The 23415-nt window shown below is 40.0% G+C and overlaps 1 protein-coding gene across 3 annotated transcripts; it reads left to right on the forward strand.

Annotated features, from left to right (window-relative positions):
* Positions 1–236: 236 nt before the first annotated feature.
* On the forward strand, positions 237–18955 carry LOC139530195 (uncharacterized). Of its 3 annotated transcripts, none has more exons than XM_071326383.1 (5): positions 237–434; positions 11477–16287; positions 16393–16420; positions 16454–16488; positions 16715–18955. In XM_071326383.1, the coding sequence occupies exons 2-5, from the start codon at positions 11535–11537 to the stop codon at positions 16834–16836; spliced, it is 4938 nt and encodes a 1645-aa protein (XP_071182484.1). In that variant the 5' UTR covers positions 237–434; positions 11477–11534; the 3' UTR covers positions 16837–18955. The 3 variants fall into 3 exon arrangements, with proteins under 3 accessions (XP_071182484.1, XP_071182485.1, XP_071182483.1); XM_071326384.1 differs by having other exon boundaries at positions 238–434; positions 11477–13083; positions 13375–16287; positions 16393–16488; XM_071326382.1 differs by having other exon boundaries at positions 238–434; positions 16393–16488.
* The last annotated feature ends 4460 nt before the right edge of the window (positions 18956–23415 follow it).

The raw sequence follows: 23415 nt of genomic DNA on the forward strand, positions 1-23415 counted from the left end.
GACATTAGAGATCCTTTTTATTCTCTATTTTGGTTAGGTCAGGGTGTGACTAGGGTGGGCAATCTATGTGTTCTATTTCTTTGTTTGCCGGGTATGGTTCCCAATCAGAGACAACGATAGACAGCTGCCTCAGCTGCCATATACGTAAGGATGAAAACTGTTGAGCGGAAGTGGGCGTTGCTACATTGTGCAAAGGTCTGAATACTAAACGGTGTGGATCATTTACATAAAGAGGAGTGACTATGTATGTTATGCCAGACTGAAGCTGTATATACAGAGATCTCTGAGTCTGGGACCGGCAGTTGCTCCATGGACCATCTCGGTTTGTTACTTTGTAATTAAGTCTGTACTGAACTCACAAGCTCCGGTATCTGAGATATTATTGAACCAATATTTATTCGACACAACGCGTCCATGCACGATGATGTATACAGGTAAGATGGTCTAGCTAGCTAACATTGAACATGGTTGGTTAACTCCCATCACTATGGCATTGTTGGCACTGTTCATTGTTGTTTAACTAGCTAACGTTAGCTGGCTGGCTCCCTAGCTGATGTTATTATAAGTTTCCCAGAGCCGTTTGCTGTTCTAGTTAAAGCCTAATGTTAGCTAGCTAACATTGAACATGGTTGGTTAACTCCCATCACTATGGCATTGTTGGCACTGTTCATTGTTGTTTAACTAGCTAACGTTCGCTGGCTGGCTCGTTGGTTAACGTGATGTGTGTGAACTTACACTTTGTTTACCTAGCTAGCAAGCTATATGTCTTAAGCTAAAGTGTACTGTTAGCTAGCATTATTATTCGTTTCCCAGAGACGTGTGCTGTTCTAGTTAGAGCCTAATGTTAGCTCGCTAACATTGAACATGGTTAGTTAGCTCCCAGCACTGTGGCATTGTTGCCACTGTTTATTGTTTATCTAGCTAACTTTGGCTGGCTGGTTCGTTAACTAACGTGACATGTACAACACATGTTGAATATGGCCGGTGTCAGTAAACGTCTGCAAAAAAGCGTAATGAAATTGTTGCCAGCAGAGCTGGTGAGGGTGTGAATTATGCTGAATGCGTGTAGACAAAGAGCTCTTCACTAGATAGGAAAATATTCAAAGGTGATTTTCTCAAAAGTGAGTTTACAAGTTGATCAACTTTCAAAGCAGAATTACTTTCCCATTGTTCCTCAAATGCAGTGTATGGTATACTATTTTGTAGCTCTGAGTCTCTACTTTTATATAATGTAAAAAAACACAATTTCAAATGTTGCTACATAAGACCGAATCCAGGTAGTGAGTCACAAATTATCAAAACTGTCTAAACTGTTTTTCTTTGTTCTTTATGGGGTATTGTGTGTAGATTGATGAAGAAACATATTATTATTTAATAAATTTTTTCATACGCTGTAACCTAACAAAATTTGGAAAAAGTCAAGGGGTCTGAATACTTTCCGAATGCAATGTAGGCCTGCCATCTACTGCCGTTGTGCTCTTGAAGGCACTTAACCCCCCACAAAGTAGAACTGCAATGTCAGTCACATGTGGTCAACCCGCCATGCCACCTGGAAAGCTCCTGGGTGTGCAGGCTTGGCTTTTGATCCAGCCCTGAAAAGCTCAAGTCTTCTTAAAACCTCTCTAGGGTATGGTCCCACCTGGCCAACATCCAGTGAGATTGCAGAGCATCAAATTCAAATACAGAAATACTCATTATAAAAATTCAGAAAACAAAACATATTTTACATAGGTTTAAAGATTAACTTCTTGTGAATCCAACCACGGTGTCAGATTTAAAAAAAAAAAAAAAATGCTTTACGGCGAAAGCATACCTTACATTTATTTGAGAACAGCCCAGCAGACAAATCATTACAAATAGTAACCAGCCAAGTAGAAGAGTTACACAAGTCAGAAATATAGATACAATTAATCCCTTACCTTTGATGATCTTCATATGGTTGCACTCAGAAGACATTCATTTACTCAATAAATGTTCCTTTTGTTCGATAAAGTCTCTTTATATCCAAAAACCTGTGTTTTGTTCGCGTTTTCTTCAGTAATCCACAGGCTCAAACGCAGTCACCACAGGCAGACAAAAAATCCAAATTGTATCCGTAAAGTTCATAGAAACATGTCAAACGATGTTTATATTCAATCCTCAGGTTGTTTTTGGCCTAAATAATCGATAATATTTAAACCGGACAATAACGTCGTCAATATAAAAGGTTAACATGAAAGGCACTCTCTCGGTCGCGCACATGAAAAAGCTCTGTGACACGGCAGGGTCCACTCATTCAGACTGCTCTTACTCCCTCATTTTTCAGAATACATGCCTGAAACAATTTCTAAAGACTGTTGACATCTAGTGGAAGGCATAGAAACTGCAATTTGAGTCCTAAGTCAATGGATACTGTAATGGCATTGAATAGAAAACTACAAAACCAAAGGAAATCCTACTTCCTGAATGGATTCTTCTCAGATTTTTGCCTGCCAAATAAGTTCTGTTATACTGACAGACACTATTTTAACAGTTTTGGAAACTTTAGAGTTTTCTATCCAAATCTACCAGTTATATACATATCATATATTCTGGGCCCGAGTAGCATGCAGTTTAATTTGGGCATGCTTTTCATCCAAAATTCGAATGCTGCCCCCTACCCTAGAGAAGTTTAAGGTCCTGTTGATCAGCTGATGTTTAGGCTACAATATGGTTAGACCAGGGCTTGAGAATATGAATATGTTCTTTAACCTCTCTAGGGTACGTGAGACGTTAGCGTCCCACCTCTTCAACAGCCAGTGAAAGTGCAGGGCGCCAAATTCAAAACAACAGAAATCACATAATTAAAATTCCTCAAACATACATGTATTTTACACCATTTTAAAGATACACTTGTTGTAAATCCAGCCACAGTGTCCAATTTCAAAAAAGCTTTACAACGAAAGCAAACCAAACGATTATGTTAGGTGAGTGCCTATTCACAGAATAACACAGTCATTTTTCCAGCCAAAGAGAGGATTCACAAAAAGCAGAAATATAGATCAAATGAATCACTAACTTTTGATGATCTTCATCAGATGACACTCATAGGACTTCATGTTACACAATACATGTATGTTTTGTTTGGTAAAGTTCATATTTATATCCAAAAATCTGAGTTTACATTGGCACCTTACGTTCAGAAGTCACAAAACATCCTTTGATTTTGCAGAGAGCCACATCAATTTACAGGAATACTCATAATAAACATTGCTAAAAGATACAAATGTTATGCATGAAATTTTAGATGCATTTCTCCTTAATGCAACCTCTGTCAATTTCAAAAAAGCTTTACGAAAAAAGCAATGAACTGAGTCGGCGCTCAGAGCCCAATCAAGACACAAATATAGCCGCCATATTATGCAGTCAACAGAAGTCAGAAGTAACAATATAAACATTCACTTACCTTTGATGATCTTCATCAGAATGCACTCCCAGGAATCCTAGTTCCACAATAAATAAATAAATGTTTGTTTTGTTCGGTAATGTCCATCATTTATGTCCAAATTCCTCCATGTTGTTCTAGCGTTCAGTACACTTTCCAAACTCACGACGTGCGGGCAGGTCCAGCGGAAAGTACGGACGAAAAGTTAAGAAAGTTACATTACAGTCCGTAAAAACATGACAAACGAAGTATTGAATCAATCTTTAGGATGTTTTTAACATAATTCTTCAATAATGTTCCAACTGGAGTATTCCTGTGTCCTCAGAATTGCGATGGAACAGAGCTCTCTCTCACGTGAACGCGCATGGTCAGAGCATGGTCACTTCATGGCAGACCTGACTCATTCCTCTTTCCTTCGGCCCCACTAAACAGTAGAGGCATCAGACAAGGTTCTAACGACTGTTGACATCTAGTGGAAGCCTTAGGAAGTGCAACATTACCAATATCCCACTGTATCTTCAATAGGAGCTGAGTTGAAAATCAACCAACCTCAGATTTCTCACTTCCTGGTTGGATTTTTTCTCAGGTTTTTCCCTGCCTGATGAGTTCTGTTATACTCACAGACATCATTCAAACAGTTTTAGAAACTTCAGAGGGGTTTCTCTCCAAATCTACTAATAATATGCATATTCTAGCTTTTATGGCTTTGTATCAGGCCCTTTACTCTGGGCATGCTTTTCATCCGGACGTGAAAATACCGCCCCCTACCCCAAAGAAGTTAAGTTAAGATCGGAGACAGAGCCAATCATGTAGGAACCAATCCAATGAATCATGTTTATGTATGTTTTTATGTAGCCGTATGTAAGGAACGCCTTTTTAGAGCTCACTTCAGATCGGTACTTTATGCATCTAAGTTTGACTGTGACCTTGTAGAAATATTCGGCCAATAATATTTCTCAGATACCGGAACTTGTGAATTCAAATACTTTATTACAAAGTAACAAGCCGAGCAGTTCCATGGAACAACTGATCTTTTCAGTCTCAGCACTCTCCTTTTATACAGTTTTACACTTACATAACATACATAATCATTTACATAAAGTGGAGTGACTTATACCCTTTAGCCTTGGCCACACTTATCTTTTTGCCTTGCACTCATTTTAGCTTAGTTTCCATTCTCTGATTGGCGTAGATTCTATTGGTGGCATGCACTCCTAATGCAGGTGCGTGTCTAATTGTGCCTATAACTGATTAACTAATGTGCCTGTCCAATGGCCTTCACAAGACCAGGCATGACCCAGAATGACTAGGCCTGTGTTGATCCAGCTCTGCACAATCATATGGATTCTGCTTTCATTCTGCTTACACATGTCTAATGGTTAATTGATTCTGCTTACTACTTCTAAAAAAAATTCAGTATAGATACTGGAAAATACCCACAACCACTGTCGTGGATATTCATACTGAGAGAGACTGTCATCTTCAAACAATCATCTTTATTTAATATCGATTAATTATTGCTATCGTGAAGCCGTCGACACCACACTCTTGAGTGTGTTGCCGAGAGCTTAACCTTTACAGACAATGCAGAGTTCTTATATAGCTGACACAAAAAATGCTTAGACATGACTGGTTCCACCCCTCCAATGCTTATCAGGAGCACCACAAGCCATCCTGTGGTCATCTGCACCCGGTGCTGTTTCCCAGTTGCAATAATGATTAGACACAATAAGGGTTTTGTTCTATTCCTCCAGGCTATCTCAGTTACAACCACCACATCTTGTCTCTGGAATGTGGTCTTTAGGTTTTATCACCAGGTCAACTGTCAGTTCAAGCCCCAGAGAGCCAACTCAACCCACAGACAGAGATGAGAGAGTACTCATCAAACCTTATTTGACAAATAAACAATATTATAACATTATCTTGTAAATTTGCTCTTACACCTCTCCAGATTGCTGACAATAAAGAGTGATTCATTTAAAATTGACTGAGTTTTATTTATTTTATTTCACCAGGTAGGCCAGTTGAGAACAAGTTCTCATTTACCACTGCGATCTGGCCAAGATAAAGCAAGGCAGTGCGACACAAACAACAACACAGTGTTACACATGGAATAAATAAATGTACAGTCAATAACACAATAGGAAAAAAAGTGTCCCTGTGTTGAATTTCCACAACAGGTGATCTATGTACAGCAAGTTTGGCCAATTAGGCTATTGTTAGAATATATTTTTTACGTTGTCGCAATTACATGGCTACTGTTTAAGAGGAATCCCAGCTTTCCAACAGTGTAGATTTATTTAGGCTCTACAGTGCCGGTGGAAAAGCAATAACGACATTAATGCTTAGCTAACTTGCGAGAACTGCTACAAGTTATGTTTTGGATTGGCTATCTAGTTAGTCTGTCGTTATTGTATACCTGCTGCTGAAATGCTGCACTCTCTCCTCAGGCAACCGCCCACTGGCACCCACGCAGCACACACAGACACGCACTGAAGGGTCATTCCAATAATGGCTGATATGTAGCTTTTTAAGTGATTGATTTAAAAGCGTGCCTTCATGAATTACATTAACAAAAATTATATATGACTTTTCATGACCTTACAAACCCTAATTTTACAGTTTGGAACAGCGCATCATGGGCATTGGCTGACGGATTTTCAATATGTGCAATCTCGAACAGCCTACTATCACTCACAGATTCAGACTAGCGGCAAATAAACCTGAAAAGTGGAATCAGGAAATTAATGTCCACTCTCCATTGCTATTCAATGCAGATCCCGTCTTCATTCCGCTTTGATCAACCTGTTTTGTCTATGTGTGAATCTAGGTCAGCCAAAGGCTACTTTTGTTAGTTTTTATAGAAGAACAAATATGCAATTCCCAAAAAAGTTGCCGTGCCAGGATATGGCGCTCTGGCTGAAGTCGAGCACTGCTCAGCACTGTAAATTACTCAGGATAAGTTCATACGTTTTCAAACGATACGTTTCATTTGCAACGTATTTCAAGAAACTGGAAAACATATCAAGCAAGTATTTTTATATTCCACAAGTATTAGCCATTTTGTACAGATAATTATCAGACTCAAGTAACAAATGCTGGTAAACACTCAAATAAAAAATGGATTCAGTAAAAAAAACAAAAAAACAAGTAGGGCACTAGGCCTTTACTAGTCCTGTGTTAGTGGAAATGTATCAATGTTTTTCAGCATCAATGACAGATTTCTTGTTATCTAGGCGCTAGCCAAACTGAAGCATGCTGACGCCTCAACTCCACCATAGTTCTTTGGACAAAACTTATGGGGAAATGAAGCACCAAGGCTTCATAAATGATAAAGGCCATGTTGACTGACATTATCTCTTAGGAAAAAATTTACAAGATCTCCTAAGCCTGTGTTAACCTTCAGACCTTATTTTTGGCGTTTATCCCAATGCCCTATTATTTAATAAAAAAAAAACATTTTTTTTTGTTGATCCGACACAATGTACCGATGCTCGTTTCAAAGTAACATTGTCACGTGATCAATGACATCCCGAAGCTTCGTTTTGATCACGTGGTTTTTCAAACTGTGGCAAGAGCCCACTGATTTCGCTGTGGTTTGGTGCTTTCTTCGATTCAAAGTGGCTTTCAAACATCGATCCTCTAATGGACACTGTATAATGTAGCTAGGATTTCTTTTCATGTAGCGTCACCTGAACTATAGCTGAGCAGGTAGTGTGGTGGAAAATCGTCTTACAAATATAACACTTACAAGAACTGGTGAATTCAATAAAGGCTTTCAATACAAAATATCATAAGCCGTGCTGGTCCGCGGAACAACCAACTTCCCTGAGCACTGGCTCTGCTTTTATACACATACAGCATATGAGTCCATCCCACATGCAAATGAAGTTACTTCCCTCAGTCCATCTGCCACCATTATCTTTTAGTTTAAGCTTCCTGTTTGTTCACGCCCAATAACGCCCATATCTGCTTTCGGTTAGGTTATAATGGTGGCGGGACCCTTTCATGTCCTAAAAATAATATATGTCCAGCTGTCCTATGGGTCTATGTCTTTGGCCTTTGTACTTATGTTTAGCTTGGTGTGCTCTTTGGTATGTTGCCCTTATTAGGACTAGTAGATTGTGTGTCCCTCTGACATTGGTATGTCCAGCTTATCCTAAGCACTTATGGCCTTGGCCATTATACTTATGTTTGTTCCGCTCCATCTAATCTTTGGTATGCTGCCCTTTCCAGAATAGCAAATGCACTTAAGTGTCGCCTTCTCCTCCTGTGGTCTGATGTACACATGTCCTTGCTACTTTTAGTATTACATCTGTCCCTATATGTATCATTAACTCCCACAGTAGTCAGGAGCTGTGTTCAAATATCCATAATAACATACTGTATATACTACATACTATTAGTTAATTTTAGTATACTGTAAACAAACAGTATTGTTTCAGTTGAGCATACTAGTGCTTCGTCTGTCTACCGGACGTTGATGCTGTTGCTATGCAACCTCTTGCTAGCTTGTTAGCATAACAAATGACTAGCTAGACATTTTACAATTTTGGGTGTGTTCGAATCTGAAGTGCCAGAGAGCGCTCAGAGTGCATTCATAAATTCAGAGCTTTGTCAGATTGTCCATTCGTAGGGTTGATCCGAGCATTCTGACCTTAGCTTGAGTGCTTGATTGCCATTGTAACTGGCTAATGTTGGCTAGATACTTCCATACACAAATGTGAGAACACCTCACTCTGACCATTTTACTCGCCCTAGCAGAGCTGGTTAAGCTGTTTTCATGCTATCTAGAGCATTGGTGACTGTAATTGTGTTGCTGGCAACAATTTAATCATGCCTTTTTTTTGTGACGTTTACTGACACCAGCCATATTCAACGGGTGTTGAGCGTTTGTAAATTCATCAGTTATTCTGTGTTCTGGCACACTCAGACGAGAGTGCTCTGAAATCTGAGTAGATAGCCAGAATTAACAATGTCCATTGAGACCGCACAACAACTATACCGCTTAGCTAAGAATGACGTGAATAAATAAGTCTAAACATTGGGTAGTTAGTTAATATACTCCCTGGCAAGTTCAATGTATTAGTAGCCAACTAACCTTAGGTAACTAGCTAACATACCGGTACATACTGCTGTAATGCTATGCGGTTCGTAAGGATGGTGTAGCTAACAAATTGTCAGGCAACAACATAAAGTGTAACTTATTTGAAAAGTAATTTACTTTATTACATTGCTCAACATTTTAACATTTGTCATAATTAGTTAAAGCAATGAATTTGTATCCTCTCTTGTCGAAATCGGCTGCATATTTTCTGCCGTTGTCTTCAAATCTGAAAACGCCAAGCCACGGCCATTTTCTGAATTGTGTTATGGGCCCTAAAAGCACGGCAATAGTGTCCACTGCTTGTATATTTTGTATTTTGACACATTTAGTACGACATCCCGGAACTTTTGGCATATAAACTATATCCAAACTATGACCAAATAAGCATACTACATACTCAATTTACATTTCAAATAGTGAGGTTAGTTTGAGTATTCGAACACAGCTAGGTACTCAGGGACCAGAACTAGGGAACAGGGTCGAATCCTGGCGACGGCATATTATTTAGAAAATCGTTTTGTTAAACCACACTTCCTGCGCATTGTTGTTCAAACAATTTAGTTTTATTTAGTCAAGTACAAGTTTCTGTCTTAAGCATCCTAAATAATGACATAGATTCACAGTGGAAGGTGTGAACTTGTTTGGTAACTGATAGTAGGCTACTAAGTAAGACCCGCGACTAGCTGCCGTGCCATGGAGATTTGATGAATATTGTGTAACAAAAACTTCTATATGAACATCACACTGCTTTTCATTGCTGACCAGCACATGTCACAAATGTGCATTGTGTTAAAAGCTCACAGTAATAAACCGTTTTTTGGCAGAATTTGGTAAAAGACCCAAAGGCTTCAGAAAGCCTCGGTTTCCCATCACCATGTCTGGATGAACCAGATAACTAATTTCTGTGTTTTAGGACTACAAGCTGGAGAGCTCTGAAGCGGGCAAGTTTAGATGTTTACATGTGTGATTTACAGATGAGTGTAGGGCACAAGATGTGACTGACATTTGTTTTATTTTTTATATCTGAATTAGGCCCACAGAATTATACCTACGGAGGAGCGGCTTCTATGGAGGAACTTTAGTTGGCTTAACGCTGGACTAAAGCTAGCTAGCTAACAAGCTTGTGTGTGCAGAGCAGTACCAGAATGAACCTTTTTTGTTTTGTTAATACATCTAATGTGAAACGAGAACTATAATAACCTGAACTAGCATAGAAAAAGTTAATCCATTCATAAATAATTTAAAGTCTCTCTTCTGAATCACGCTTGTAACATCAGTACTGTTGCTTATGCTTCGGGAGGGGCAGGTAGCCTACGCGCGCGCACACTCACAGGCAAAGATTTTCAGCAAACGGGCAGACACTGGAATACGTTTCTGATGACAGAGTGCATAGGCGCTTTGTTGCGTTTTTTGTGGGACTTAATAAAAAAATATATATAAAAATATATATTTGCAGGCTAACAATAAAATATAATTCCTAATGTGATTAGTAACCTAGGCATATGACAAGATTCGGTAACAGAAGTCACTGCAGCCTAAAGTAAATAAATATGAATTTTCCAAAATGGTATAATTAATCCTGTCTATACATTAAATAATAGAAAATATTTCACCAGAGAATATTACTTAGCCACAGAGGATCATTAGCTTCTGTTAAAAAAAAAAAAAAAATGTGCGGTGGATTGTTTCAAATTACAAGTGTGTAGGCCTATATGCCTAGTTGGGAAGCTGGCAATCTGGGCAGCGTGCGTGGCCTAGATGCGGCTGTCAGTGAAAAGCAATACAGCTAAAATATGTGTACCGATAATGTCTTGAGTATAAGATATTGGCACATCTCTCCAGAATGTGCTCAGCTCTGAGCTGTCTCAGATGCTGAGCATCTTGCGCATTCGTTGTGTTAATTGTTTGCCCTTTGATTTGTAATTATAATTTTTTTGTCATTGATGTGTTTGGAGCACTCCATGTGAGCAATGAGCATGTGTCTGGTTTCTCTGTCTCCTTAATGTTGACAGAGTGCACGTGCCTGAGAATTAGGCTAACTGGCCTGCTGTTAGGTTCTGAACAAAATGAGTAAACTCAAACGGATGACTAGATAAAGCTCAAACCATGTTTATTCAGCCACTGGGTCATACAGCTGCAAAGACAACATACAATTGAAGTCAGAAGTTTACATACACCTTAGCCAAATACATTGAAACTCCGTTTTCACAATTCCTGACATTTAATCCTCGTATAAATTCCCTGTCTTAGGTCTTTTAGGATCACCACTTTATTTTAAGAATGTGAAATGTCAGAATATAGTAGAGAGAATGATTTACCCCACTGGTAAAACATATCAGCTAGTGTTGTGTAATATTGACTCAGAAATATTACACCTTTACTGGAACTTGTAAATTCACTTAAGACTTTATTACAAAGTAGCAAAGTCGTGCTATTCCATGGAACCTACTTTCTCAGCACAGAGCTTTGCCTTTATAGCATTACATCCTTACATAAAGCATTATGGGTACTCCCCATATGCAAATGAAATGACTCCCCTTGTCCTTTCGCCACCATTATCTTTCAGTCCCAGTTCTTGCTTGTTCACGCCCACATCTGCTTTGAGTTCAATTATAATGGGGGCAGGACACTTTATGTAATACAAAAAAAATGACATTTATTGTATACATATGTTTCACGTATTGGTCATTTTGTTACCATCCTGTCTCCATGTTCACCTGATATTAGTATGTCCAGATGTAACAAATGTAGTCATGTACATTAGCTAATGTAATCATTGGCATGATCTCTTCTCAGAAATAGCAAATGCAATTAGTGGCATCGAATTATCTCCCACACTAGCCTATCTGTCATAGGGCTTTGTAGTACCAGATTGCTATACTTTAAATCTAGATTTTTTTTATACAGGCTACGTTGGTTACTGTGTTGCGCTAATCCCCTGTTTATCATGTTTTTTTTAATTTCAGAAATGGTTTCATTCTGAAATACCACTAGGCAGTAGGCGAATCTGAGGAGACAAGGAGAATGCAGACCTGTACCTGGACCCAAAGTGGACTGAATCGATCCGTCGCTGGACAATCCTCAAGTCCCCAAGTTACCAGTGGTCAGATGAGTGAGATTCCAAGCAGCTATTCTCGTCAATATGGGCCAGTCAGACCAGCTGTCCTGTATATAGAAGGTGGTCAATGCCTACCACACAGCGGACAAGTAACCAGTGGAGGTTACTGGAGTGGACCGACCCTGAATCAACAGGCTTCAATGGTTTACATAAACTCATCTCAGCATTCACCCACCAGAGAGCAAGTTCTAATGGGTACTAGTCCCCTTTTGACATCACTCTGGACTAACAATGCAGCGGCTGCTCAATCAACTGGTGTTACATCACAAAGTGGAAACAATCACACCTTGCCCGGAAGGGTTAACAGTGCAGCTCAACCCACTTTCCAGCAGGGACAGGGGTTTTTGGGTGTTAAAAATAACAATCCACAGAGGCTCGTAAAGGATGGTCAGGGTGCAACCATTCACTGCCCCCCTCATATTAATGCACCACTGAATACAAATGTTATGTATCATCTAAGCCCAGTGAGTGGCAGTCAGCAGCTTGTACTTGGCAGACAAGAGGGGGCCTCCAGTGGTACCTCTGCTTCTCTTGCAATGGGTAGGAGCCCCAACCATGTAAATCCTAAATTGACTGTAGTGAGTGGGCAGGATTCAAGAAGGATAGCAGTTCAAGCTCCTCATCAGGGAAACCCACAAACACCAAACTCTTTGAAAAGTGCACAGGAGACAACATATAACCAACTGTTGTATTTACTTCAAAATCAGAACAATGACAGCAGGACTGAGATGAACAGGGTTCAACATGGAGCACCTGTCCACACTGGCTCATCAAAACACAGTCAAATGTATCCCTCTCAACTTCTCACTGGCAGCAACAACCAGGTCAATGTACCAAATGCTGCAGTGGGGCAGTCAATGCCAATGCATAATATTAGCCAGAATCCTCAGTACAATGTTATGTATAACCCTCCTTATAATAATTCTCCAAGACATGTCCCCAACTGCCCTAAAAGCCTTCCCATTCCACCACAACAGAACAGACTCCCATCTTATTGTGCAAATAATAACAGTCAGGCAGGGCCCATTGGAAGTAATGCACACCATGCCTCTCATCCTAGGTTCCATATCCAAGGCACAGGCCCTACCCTACATTACAAACCAGACTGCACCAATGTTCTGGTATCCAACACTGGACCATCTTCATCTGTGCCAAACTATAGTATACAGTCCTCAGTCCAGCACAACCGTGAGAGCGCGCCTCCACCATACCCAGTCCAGCACAAGCGTAAGTCCGCGCCTCCACCATACCCAGGCCAGCACTCCCATGGACCCGTGCTGAACAAGACAGAACGTGTGGTTGTGGAAGGAGCGCATTTTCTGCAACACATGCCTAACCAAGGCGCAGCCCCTACCCTACATTACAAGCCAAAAAACAATTCTGTTCAGTTATCCAACACTGGACCATCTTCATCTGTGCCAAACCATGGTATGCTGTCTTCAGGCCAGCGAAACTGTGAGTCTGTGACTCTGTCACACCCCATAAGACAGGGCTATTACATAACAGTAACAGAGGACGAAAGTGGAAATGGATTTAGAACAGAAAATTGTATTTTCATAGGAGATAAACATAATGAAAGTGCTCTGGTCCCGCAAGGATCATCTGCAAGTAATGCCCCCTCTGTTCTTATGGCACAGAAGGCCGTTGCAGTTGTACAACCACTATTGCAGTGTATGCAGACAAACACGCCTCTAAATGTGGCTGATAAAATCTCCTTGACCACCCAAGCTATGTCTTTCTTAACAGGTGTCGAAAATGTGAGCAACCCTGGGGAACAATCTTGTGTCCAATGTCCATCACGAGCCCAAACAACCCTTACTCTATCTGCTTCTTTGACAAATGAATCTGAACAAGAGGTCCCCAGGATCAGACTAGAATCAGGGGCTGATAAAACATTGACTCAGGGTTCAGAAACTTCTGATGTTGAAATGACCGATACATATTCATGTTTTAAGTCTCAACGGTCATTATCAAACGGGTTACGTGCAGAGAAATCTGATTCTCAACAATTATCTAATGTGGAATGTCAAGCCACTCAGAGAAAAGAGTTAGCTGACACAGAAATGACCACTCATGTGCATGTTAACCAATTGATTGAGGAAACGAATGAAAAAGTCGATTCCGATGAGGACATTTTTGAATTGTCCTCCATTCCTGTAATCAGGTGGACCCTTGGTAAATTGAAGGAGTTGGTAGATACTGTGCAAAGTCAAAAATGCACTGCCACACCAGTTGAAAGCAAAATATTAAGCCTCTATTGGGATGGAGATGGGCCAAAGCTTATGGATGCTGCAAGATCTGGTATGTTACAAAATATAATGCAAGAGGTTAGATCTGTGTGTGGCGACGATGACGATATGTCATCACAGTCTGTCATATTTTCACAAGCCAGGCGCAAAAACTGGGGTCAAGTTGAAGAGAAATGTGCCATTCTTAAACATGATTCTGTTCACCCCGAGTTCCCGGCGCAAGAGTCATCATGGTTGAACACAAATAAGCAGCTTGATGACATAGACAAGGAGTTTGGATTCCCATGGTCACTAAGATATGACCAAAAGACTCTTCAAAGAGGAGATGAACAACCAAAACTGATTTTTCCCGAAAATGAAAAATCTGCAGACTCTGCCAATGACATGCAGACTGAGGTGACTCAGGCGAAGAGACCAACACCCTCTGATTCTGATGCTAAAGAAATTCAAGGGTCAGGTTTGGCACACAGTTCCACCCAGACCCTCTCACTGGTTAAGAGAGAAAAAGCAGGTATCATTTTTAGTGACCCATTTTCTTCCCTGGAGATCAACGTGCTGACACCAGAAGAAGCTTTGCAGTTTTTCAGTGGGCAGCTACTACAAGATGAAGTGAACGAAGACCTGTTGGAATTGCCAATGGAAATGGATGCGGAGCAGATTGAGTTGAAAGATTACTCAGTGGAGGATAAATCATCTGAGAGGGTAGATGTGAAGTTGACTGATTTAAAACTCGAAAACAAAGGGGATGTCCAATCAGAAGATTACTGTTGCCTCTCTCGTTGGATGGCAGTGTTCAGTGGGTCCACCAATTCTTCGTCCTGCAAATGCCAATACAAGACTAAATTGGGTTCAGCAAAGGCCACTGTGAATGCGACGGCGTTGGTTGAGGTAACATTGTCTGTTGAACCCAGCACAACAAAAGCAGAACAAAGGAAATGCGTATATTTGTGTAAATCAAATGGCACAGCAGAAGAAAAGAGTGAAGAGAATCCTGTAAAATATGTGAATCCTCAATCTTGGAAATCTACAGGCATTGAAGAATGCCAAACAATTGTCTTGTCTGATAGCAAATCTGAGACTGCTCGCATATACACACATGGGGTGAAGAGCTTGCCTTTGTCAAAAGCCCCAGCACTGCAACTCCCCATCAACCACACAAATTTTGTTGAAATTGAAGAGGTCTTCTCGCGTTATGAAGACTTAATCAAAGTAGCCACCCCAATATCGGAGCTAGTTTGGGACAATGTACAGCCAAAGCAGAAACTACCAGGTCCGTTCCAGAAACATATGGAATGTGTACAAGAACTTGGTGTCATTTTGGAAGAAGGAAACTCTAGAGGTGGTGAAGTCGTTCCTACAGTTCCCATTCCTACTTCTAATCTGCAACCCCAACCAACAGACAAAATCGGTTTCCTGACATCACTTTCCTTGGCACAAAGATGTCACAAACATCTCTCTCCTAAAACAAATCGTAGCTACAAGGTTAAACAAAAAGTGGTTGGACTCCAGAGAAGATGTGTTGAAAGTCCTCATTCAAATTTGCCTGTCCCAAGAAAGCAAAGGAAAATGAGGGATGGATTAGGTCCCTCCTTTCAACTTGTTCCTGAGGTCAACTTGACTGATGATGATGATGATGATGATTTTGAGCCCCCCAGTACAACTACTTCTAAATCTTTGGAAGAAGAGAAACATTCAAAAGGTAGCAATCTCCAGAAGCCAACAGAACATGGAATTGGGAACAACATTTGGAGGGATGGCACAGTAAGTCTAGCCTTGTTTGGTTCCGCGCTCCAGAGGAAAAATGGGACTTCAGCAACTAACCAACGCAAGGACCATAATACTTCTCGAGCCAGACCTTTTGCAGACAATTCTCCAGCACCTCCTATAACCCTCAGTGTGATTGTCAACTCCTGGACAACGGAGCCCTCGGAGACCAGTCCTCCAGTGGAAAGCCCAAACAAACAATGGATCTTAAACGAGTGGAATAATAGTTTTATCCCTACAAAGACAAAGTCCAGGGGCAAAGTGCCAAGACTACAAAACAGAAGAGGCTTTGCGCCAAAGATTATTTGTGCTGAAATGGCCAAAAAGATTGTTGCCCTCACCAACACAGATAGAGGTGCATTATCCTCTGAAAGGCGAGCCACACCAGAAAGAACTGTAAAGGCCAAGCAGACTTTGCGGCGCATTGAAAAAGAGAGAATCTTAAGCGGCCTGAAACTCGGATTGAAGAAATCTAGGATTGAGGCAGTGCCATCCGGTATCCCTGATATAGTGGAAAAAGGTAAATCTGAGATCGGAAACCCTGCTCCTTTGCCTCATGAGAACAGTCTTGTGTTTAGTGTCTTGCCGGAGTCGTTCAACTTCAAAGAAATCATGGACCCTCCGACACAGACAGGTTCAATGAATGGTAAGTAATACCAACACAGATATGCTTGCTCTTACTCCAGTTAATGTTACCTGTAATTAGACATTTATTCCTGCTCTTTTCACATTGAAACACTTTTTCCATCAGACATGGCTGGTACGGTTGCTGCGAAGGCTGAGAGTCCTAAGATAATAGTCCAAAAATCCCTTGAGAGTCCTAAGACGATAGTCCAAAAATCCCAAGGTAATAAAGCATGCTGTCTATTCAACCATGTGTTGAAAATGTACTGTATGTATTGTGGCCGCTGCCTACACTGCATTTTCCATATCTTTGTAAGGAAAGCATTTCTTGTATCTATTCAGTTTGTTCTCTATCTCCATTTATTCCTTTCTGTAAAATATGAGGATGTAGGTTTTTGTTTTATTTGTTGTAACATTTATTGTAACGAATGAATTATTACTCCATTTAGGTGTATGGTCTGTTGACATTCAGAAGATATATTGTCCTCTCACCTCTTTGACCACTAAAGTTCCCAAGTCTTCCTCCACCGCCTTCCAGAAGTTTCAGAAGAAATTCAAGCAGAAGAAGTAGGCCTGGCAGCGAACCCACGACAAATTGTATTGCTTCCAGTTATGGACTGGGGGAGTGGAGTGAGGACTGTCGCATGACAATCTGATTCTTGTAACTTGTTTCCCATGGAAATATATGTACAATTTTTGTTTTTAATGACAAATGTTCATAACCAATGTATATTCTTTGGGAATGCAGAAATTGACCTCATTGTGGTAAGGTTGGGCAGCTCATAATACAGTTATTATTTACTGTAGTTAGCGTTTACATTCTTAAGTGACTGAGAATTTATCTGACAGTGTCCTCTCTACCTCAGGCCTGACAGGTGTTGGTTCCACTTTTCTTGGCTCCGTTATTTACTTAACAAATAAGGAACACTCAATGTGCACTTATAAATCAGAACAATTTTAATCAAAATACAGCTGTAGACAGAAGTCAAAGATCAAACATCCCACATACAACTGATGAAATTATCCTGAGTTCTGCCAAATAGGAAAAGTCCAAGTTGCTTTTAATATGCTTGCAGTCAACTCCTAGTGTTGTAAATGCCTACGTCATTACCTTCTACTCATGAGACCAAGCCCATGCATAGACAGCTATACAAACAATAGTTCCAGTGTTATCTAAAGGCTCAGCAGTAAATGTCCACTCCCCAAGTTGATTTATGGTGGTATGTCTGATTAGTCTCTTATCTCTTTCACTTCCATGCAGGGTTCTGTGTCTATGAATCTCTTTTAGCCTTGAGGCGCTTTCTCACAGACACCCTGTTTTGACTGCAATAACTCACACATCTCTCAGACCGTTTCTTATAAGAAGCAGAGACTAGAAAAGAACTGTGGAACAATATTACACCTTATAATGCATATATATTGTTCATCTGTAGTCTAGGACCCTATAAATGTAAGGGGGATGGGTCATATAACCCTTCCCCTTCTATTAATACAACATAAGCATAACCAATTATTATAATACATCAAACATTTGGTGCAGCCCCTATCATGACCCCAAATTGACCCCATCACAGGCAACATTGCGAAACTTCATCTAATTTAAAAACCCTAACTAAAGTTTTGTGTGTCATTGGATGGCTGTATTTTAATGTTTATTTTCTTGTCAGGGTTGTATCTGACATTTTTGGGGGGTAAACAGTATTTTATGCAAACCTCATGTTTACTATATTGAATGTATCACAGAATGTGAACTATGCAAAATTGACTGCGGTTTGTATGAATTTGTAAGATATCATTCTGCCCACCTCTACTGTTCCCTTTTACAATCTTATAACAAGTGGGTACCTTATCAATAGTTATTTTTCTGGAGTTTAAATCGATTCTGTTTGTTGACACGGGGTGAACAGTATTGTATGATTAGAGATACTAAGCCAGCTGAAACAAGGTTGCTTTGCAGTATTCTGGATGCATATAGCAGGAAACCTGTATGTGTGTAGTAACCACTGACCTGGTGCATTTACATTATATTTTCATATGTTTGTTCTACCTAGTGTTATTTCTTTGTTGGTGTATGTTATTTGTTTCTAAATATTTTTGTACACTTAAAATATATTGTCATCAGCATCCTTCACTTGGCTCTTGTTGATTTTATAGCGGACTGTGAAGGATGGTTTTGTTCTCCTTTTTAATAAAAATGTATGCCTTCTGTAAATAGGACATGTTAATCACAAACATAGTGTGTTGCTAACCCAGCTATTATAGTGTTGCACAAACATAGCGGGAATGCAGTAAAGCTGTTGCTAATCTAGGGTGTCGATTGTGCAAAGCACAAGGTTGAGACAAGATGAAAAAATGCTGAATAACAAGAAAACAGGAACTGAGGAATGTATAGCAACCGGCAACTGAGCTCAATCTTCACAACAACATTTTCGGACATCTGGATCCTGAGTGCTGTGGGGCTGGGACCAGCCTGGGCACCACCGATAGGCTAGCAAGTTTAAACCACGCTGAGCCTCTACTACAGGCCAACTCTGAAGTTGGAACTACCTCTGTCTCAGTATAAAAGAAGATGTCTGTACTATTCTAGTCAGTTCTCTGCTTTACCCTGCGTGGTGATACAGTGAACCCGTATATACGAAAATTGCATTTACCATTTATCGCTTGTATTAAATAAAAATACTTAAAGTATATTCGGTGACTCTGAATCACATTTTATCCTGATACCAGATTCGATTGACGCAACCCTTTACATGGTGACTCCGACGTGATCTGGTTGAAGAACTACGCTGGAAACTGTCCGGCCGATTGGGCATTGCTGTCGTCGGACAGTGTGTCTCACAAACTAGACCGGTCAACTAAAAAAGGTAAGCAGACACCTATTGTGAATAACTAAAGTTCTGCACATTGGCATTATCCAAATGTATTTTGTGAGATACCTGTTTGATGTAAGTAACCACATTTTATTAGTTTATATTGGTAAATGATCATAAGGAATACATAGTGGTGAATGCAATTTTGACTGGCCAGGTATTCTATGATATAACGAACGAATGTGATATACTCGGTGAGACGCCAAGTGTGTATGATTTAGGGTGAGACGCCCAAGTGTGAGTGTGGGTGATGACTTATATAACAGCGAATGATGTGTACTAGGTGAGATGCCAAGTTTGTATGTGGTAGGTTGAAGCTTACTGGTATAAATGAAGATTTAGAGATGCTCAAATTGTGTGAAAGAAGTACACTTGATATTTCAGTTGGAGCTGGTATCAGTTTGAATGATTTAAAAGGTCGGGGGCCTGCAGATGAGACGTCTGCATTATATGAAGTAGAATTGCCGCAAAATTGTAGTACATTAGATATTTCAGTTGGAGCTGGTATCGGTGAGATTGATTATAAAAGGTCGCGGACCTACGGATGAGACGTCTGTAACAGAGTTATATCATTGAATATTGAGGAGGTGTGCATGAAATACGGGAAAAGTGATACAGTAAAGTACGTTAAGATTGGCCCTGAATGTATACAATTTATACACTCCCTATTGTGTGTGACTGATTAATTTGAATATATATTTGATAAAATGTCTTATATAAAGGATTGTTATTTCCATTTAGAAATAAGTACTATAGTTGAGGAGTTAATTAAAGAGAGCAACAGTGTGAATGTATATCCCTATGTATATCATAAGGTGAATGCACCAATTTGTAAGTCGCTCTGGATAAGAGCGTCTGCTAAATGACTTAAATGTAAATGTAAATATATGTAAACGCATATCCTGATTTGAACTGTACTAATCTATTAGAACATTTGATAAAATTACCAAACCTGTATATTCAACATTTGACAATAATTACCAAATCCGTATATTTAACCACAACGTTGAATTTAGCATTGGGTATTGTGGGAAATTGACTTTTTAATTTGATTGATGAGTATTAAGTAAGGTACATATTAGATACGGGGGACGTGATACAATTTGTACATTCCCCACTGGGTGTGGCCGTGATTGACAGGTGGATTACCTTATTCTCCCGTGTACAGTTAAATAATTACTGTTTCAGATATATAAGTATATTAATAAAAATAATAGAAAAATTAGTTGAGCCCAATCTTAAGCCTTAAAAATATATTCCTATTTAAACATACTCCAGGAGATAAATAAAAACCCTACCATGGAGCACCAAAATGTTGAAAAAGTGTTGAAGACATTGAAATCCACCTTAGAAATAAATGGCGGATTCCCAAAGTGGTGAGTGAAGGAGTCAGGCGCAGAGAGCAGGGTAGTTCAAAAAGGATGTGGATTTAATATTCCAAAATACCAGAGAGACGGTCACGCCACACACAAGGGCGCGTAAAGTCCCAGTCCAAACAAACAGGACTAAACAGAATAGGAACAGACACCACAAGAATGAACGAAACACCACAAACAGAAAAACAAGCCCGCACAAAAGTCGGCGGGCCAACTGGGTTTAAATAGCCCACAATCAAACCTAAACACAAAACAGGTGCAACAAATCAGACACAACTAAATGAAACAGAAAAGGGAATCGGTGGCAGCTAGTAGGCCGGCGACGACGACCGCCGAGCGCCGCCCGAACGGGAAGAGGCACGATCTTCGGCGGGATTCGTGACATACAGAGAATGGATAGAGGAGGGCAGCATTGCCGCGCCCACTGGTCTCCCAGTCGACGGGGAGCCTGGTAGAATACTGGAGACTCTGAAACGTAAAACATATAAATCCAGTTCCGAGTGGAAACAAGAGGGAGAGATACGGTTAGTTAGTGTTTGTTTAGGATATAAACTGAACGTTTTAATAGCTTGTTTAGGTTAAATTGAAAGACTAATCCATTCTAAATAATAGCGGGGCGATTTCGATGGAATGCGTTGTCTTGCCTAAATGGTCCGCTGGAACAACGTATTGGGAATGGAGTCGTATTTAAAATACTGAATCATAGGAGAGTCATTTACCTAAATCTAATGAATTCTAAATAATAACGAAGAGACAATTACGATAGAGTTGTGCCCATCGGAATGTTATTATTCTTATGGATTGACTGACATGCGATATAAATTTAGCGAGGTACATGGTGTTTTAAAAGTTGGAGTAGAGAAAGTTGGAAAGCGTGCGATAGATTTAAAACGGAGCTCGGTTTGAGTAGAGGGTAAATTGCAGGAGGCAGGTTTGGTTGTTGCTAACTAACGTTGTGATATCATTGAGTTCTAACGTAAAACTGTGTCATAAAGTAGAATACACCATAACAGTACTCAAATTGATTTGACAGTTGTTCGGGTACAGCCGGTGGAGCTGATTTTATGTTAAAGGGACAGTGCACGTTTATCACAGTTATGTGTGTCTAATGGCAGGGTATTCCTATCAAGCATTTTGGGGAGTCTGTTTGAAGAGAGACTGAATGGGTTTTAGATATAACCATTAAGGAAATTTAAAACTAATGATTTGAGGGAGTACAATATAATTATTTTATAAGTTTTTAGGTTTTCTTTGTAGTAAACGTTTGGGTTTGAGGGGATTTCCATGTTTCCCAGCGAAAATATATCTTAAAGGGATACACTCACATATGGAATATTAGAAGTTTTGTTTTCTGAGTTTCCACTAAATACGTTAATTTTTTAGATAACGGGTTCTTTATTTTGTCTAATATAGTAAGGAACACTTCTTTGAAGTGGTGGTATGACTTATCATAACTTTCCATTGTGGTCTGATCAGCCACATTGGAAAGCCATTTGGATGGAGAATCTAAGGTCATTGGTAATACTGAGTTTAAGGTAATTTAATACAACAAGGCGGTGAAATTGATATTATAGTGTATTATATTTTCTTAGATGAATACGGTGGGAAAATGAGTTGGGATACGTAAAAAAAAAAAAAAGGTAGACTCGTGTTAAGTATTTAGAACATATTTTAAGCCAACAGGGCAGGAAAAAAGATGAAGGTAGAAAAATAGTGATTTTATAAGCATTGAATTTAATTATGAAAAGAAAAATGTTGCAGTTCTTAGGGATGGTAAATTAATGTAGATAATGGATCCCATACTATGCAACATATATTCAATTATTGATGAGACTGATTTAAGATTAACCCAGGTTATTGTTAGATAAAATACAGTGGACTTGGAGAGATTTCATTAGTACAGAAAACATATGCTATGTTTAGCAGTATTTTGGCTTTATCAATTAATGTGGAGATTTGTATTTAAATAGTAGAAAGATGACAAGGATATATGACATCTGTGGTGATTCATACCAAGCACTCCTGGTGACTCCCTTCGCAGTGAGAATATCTGAAAGAACTACCTGGGTTCATATCACACATTGCAAGAGGGTAAGACACACTGACACTGCCGAACCATCACAGAGTTAAGGACAAGAACCGTAGCTAATAGAGCTCGGGGGTTAACTCTCTAACGAGGATTTCCCTGACCCCGTCCTCTCATCACTGTGTACGTTCATAGAAGTGGAAGTATGGTCTGGCCTCTGACTGCTGATATGTTCTCTGGGAGAGGGTGGGGCATTACAGGAGTGCTGGTCGTTCTGAGCTGTCTGATTTTGGGAGCCATATTCCTGATACACCATGGGCCCCCCGAGAAGGCTAAAGAGGGTAACCTGACCCATAGTTTAGACGATGAGGATTTTGTATTAACCAAGCATGAAGGATCACTTAATCTGGATAAGCAGGGAAGAAATTGAGATATCTGTGGAACCAGGAGAATTGAGCCAAAATGTTTGGTTTTAACACCTGTGTATAGGAGGGTGCCAGTGTACCTGTGTAATGGGGGAGTGTAGAAAAGGCCCATGGAGTTGGTGGAATAATCCTTTAATTCATGGCCACTTACTCAGCTGGGCCAGGGGCGCTTTAATTAGGTCAGGTGGCAATGACCGACAGATCTCATCCACATAAAAGGAGGAAAACGGCATCGCCTGATCTCGCTGCTTTCTCTTCCTTAACTCCGTCTGCTCGAGAAGTTCTGTGCGTCCATGAATCCACGTAAGTCCACCGACTCTGTTACCTTTCATCTGAACTATCTGTTGCGATCGGGAGAGTGGGCCATCAGTTATTGTTTATAGTTATTATCGCGGAGCGCGGCTTGGAGCGCACGCTTCAAACATATTGTGTAATGTGAATTGTAAATGATCG

Source organism: Salvelinus alpinus, chromosome 9 (genome assembly GCF_045679555.1).
Source record: "Salvelinus alpinus chromosome 9, SLU_Salpinus.1, whole genome shotgun sequence".
NCBI classification, from domain to species: domain Eukaryota; kingdom Metazoa; phylum Chordata; class Actinopteri; order Salmoniformes; family Salmonidae; genus Salvelinus; species Salvelinus alpinus.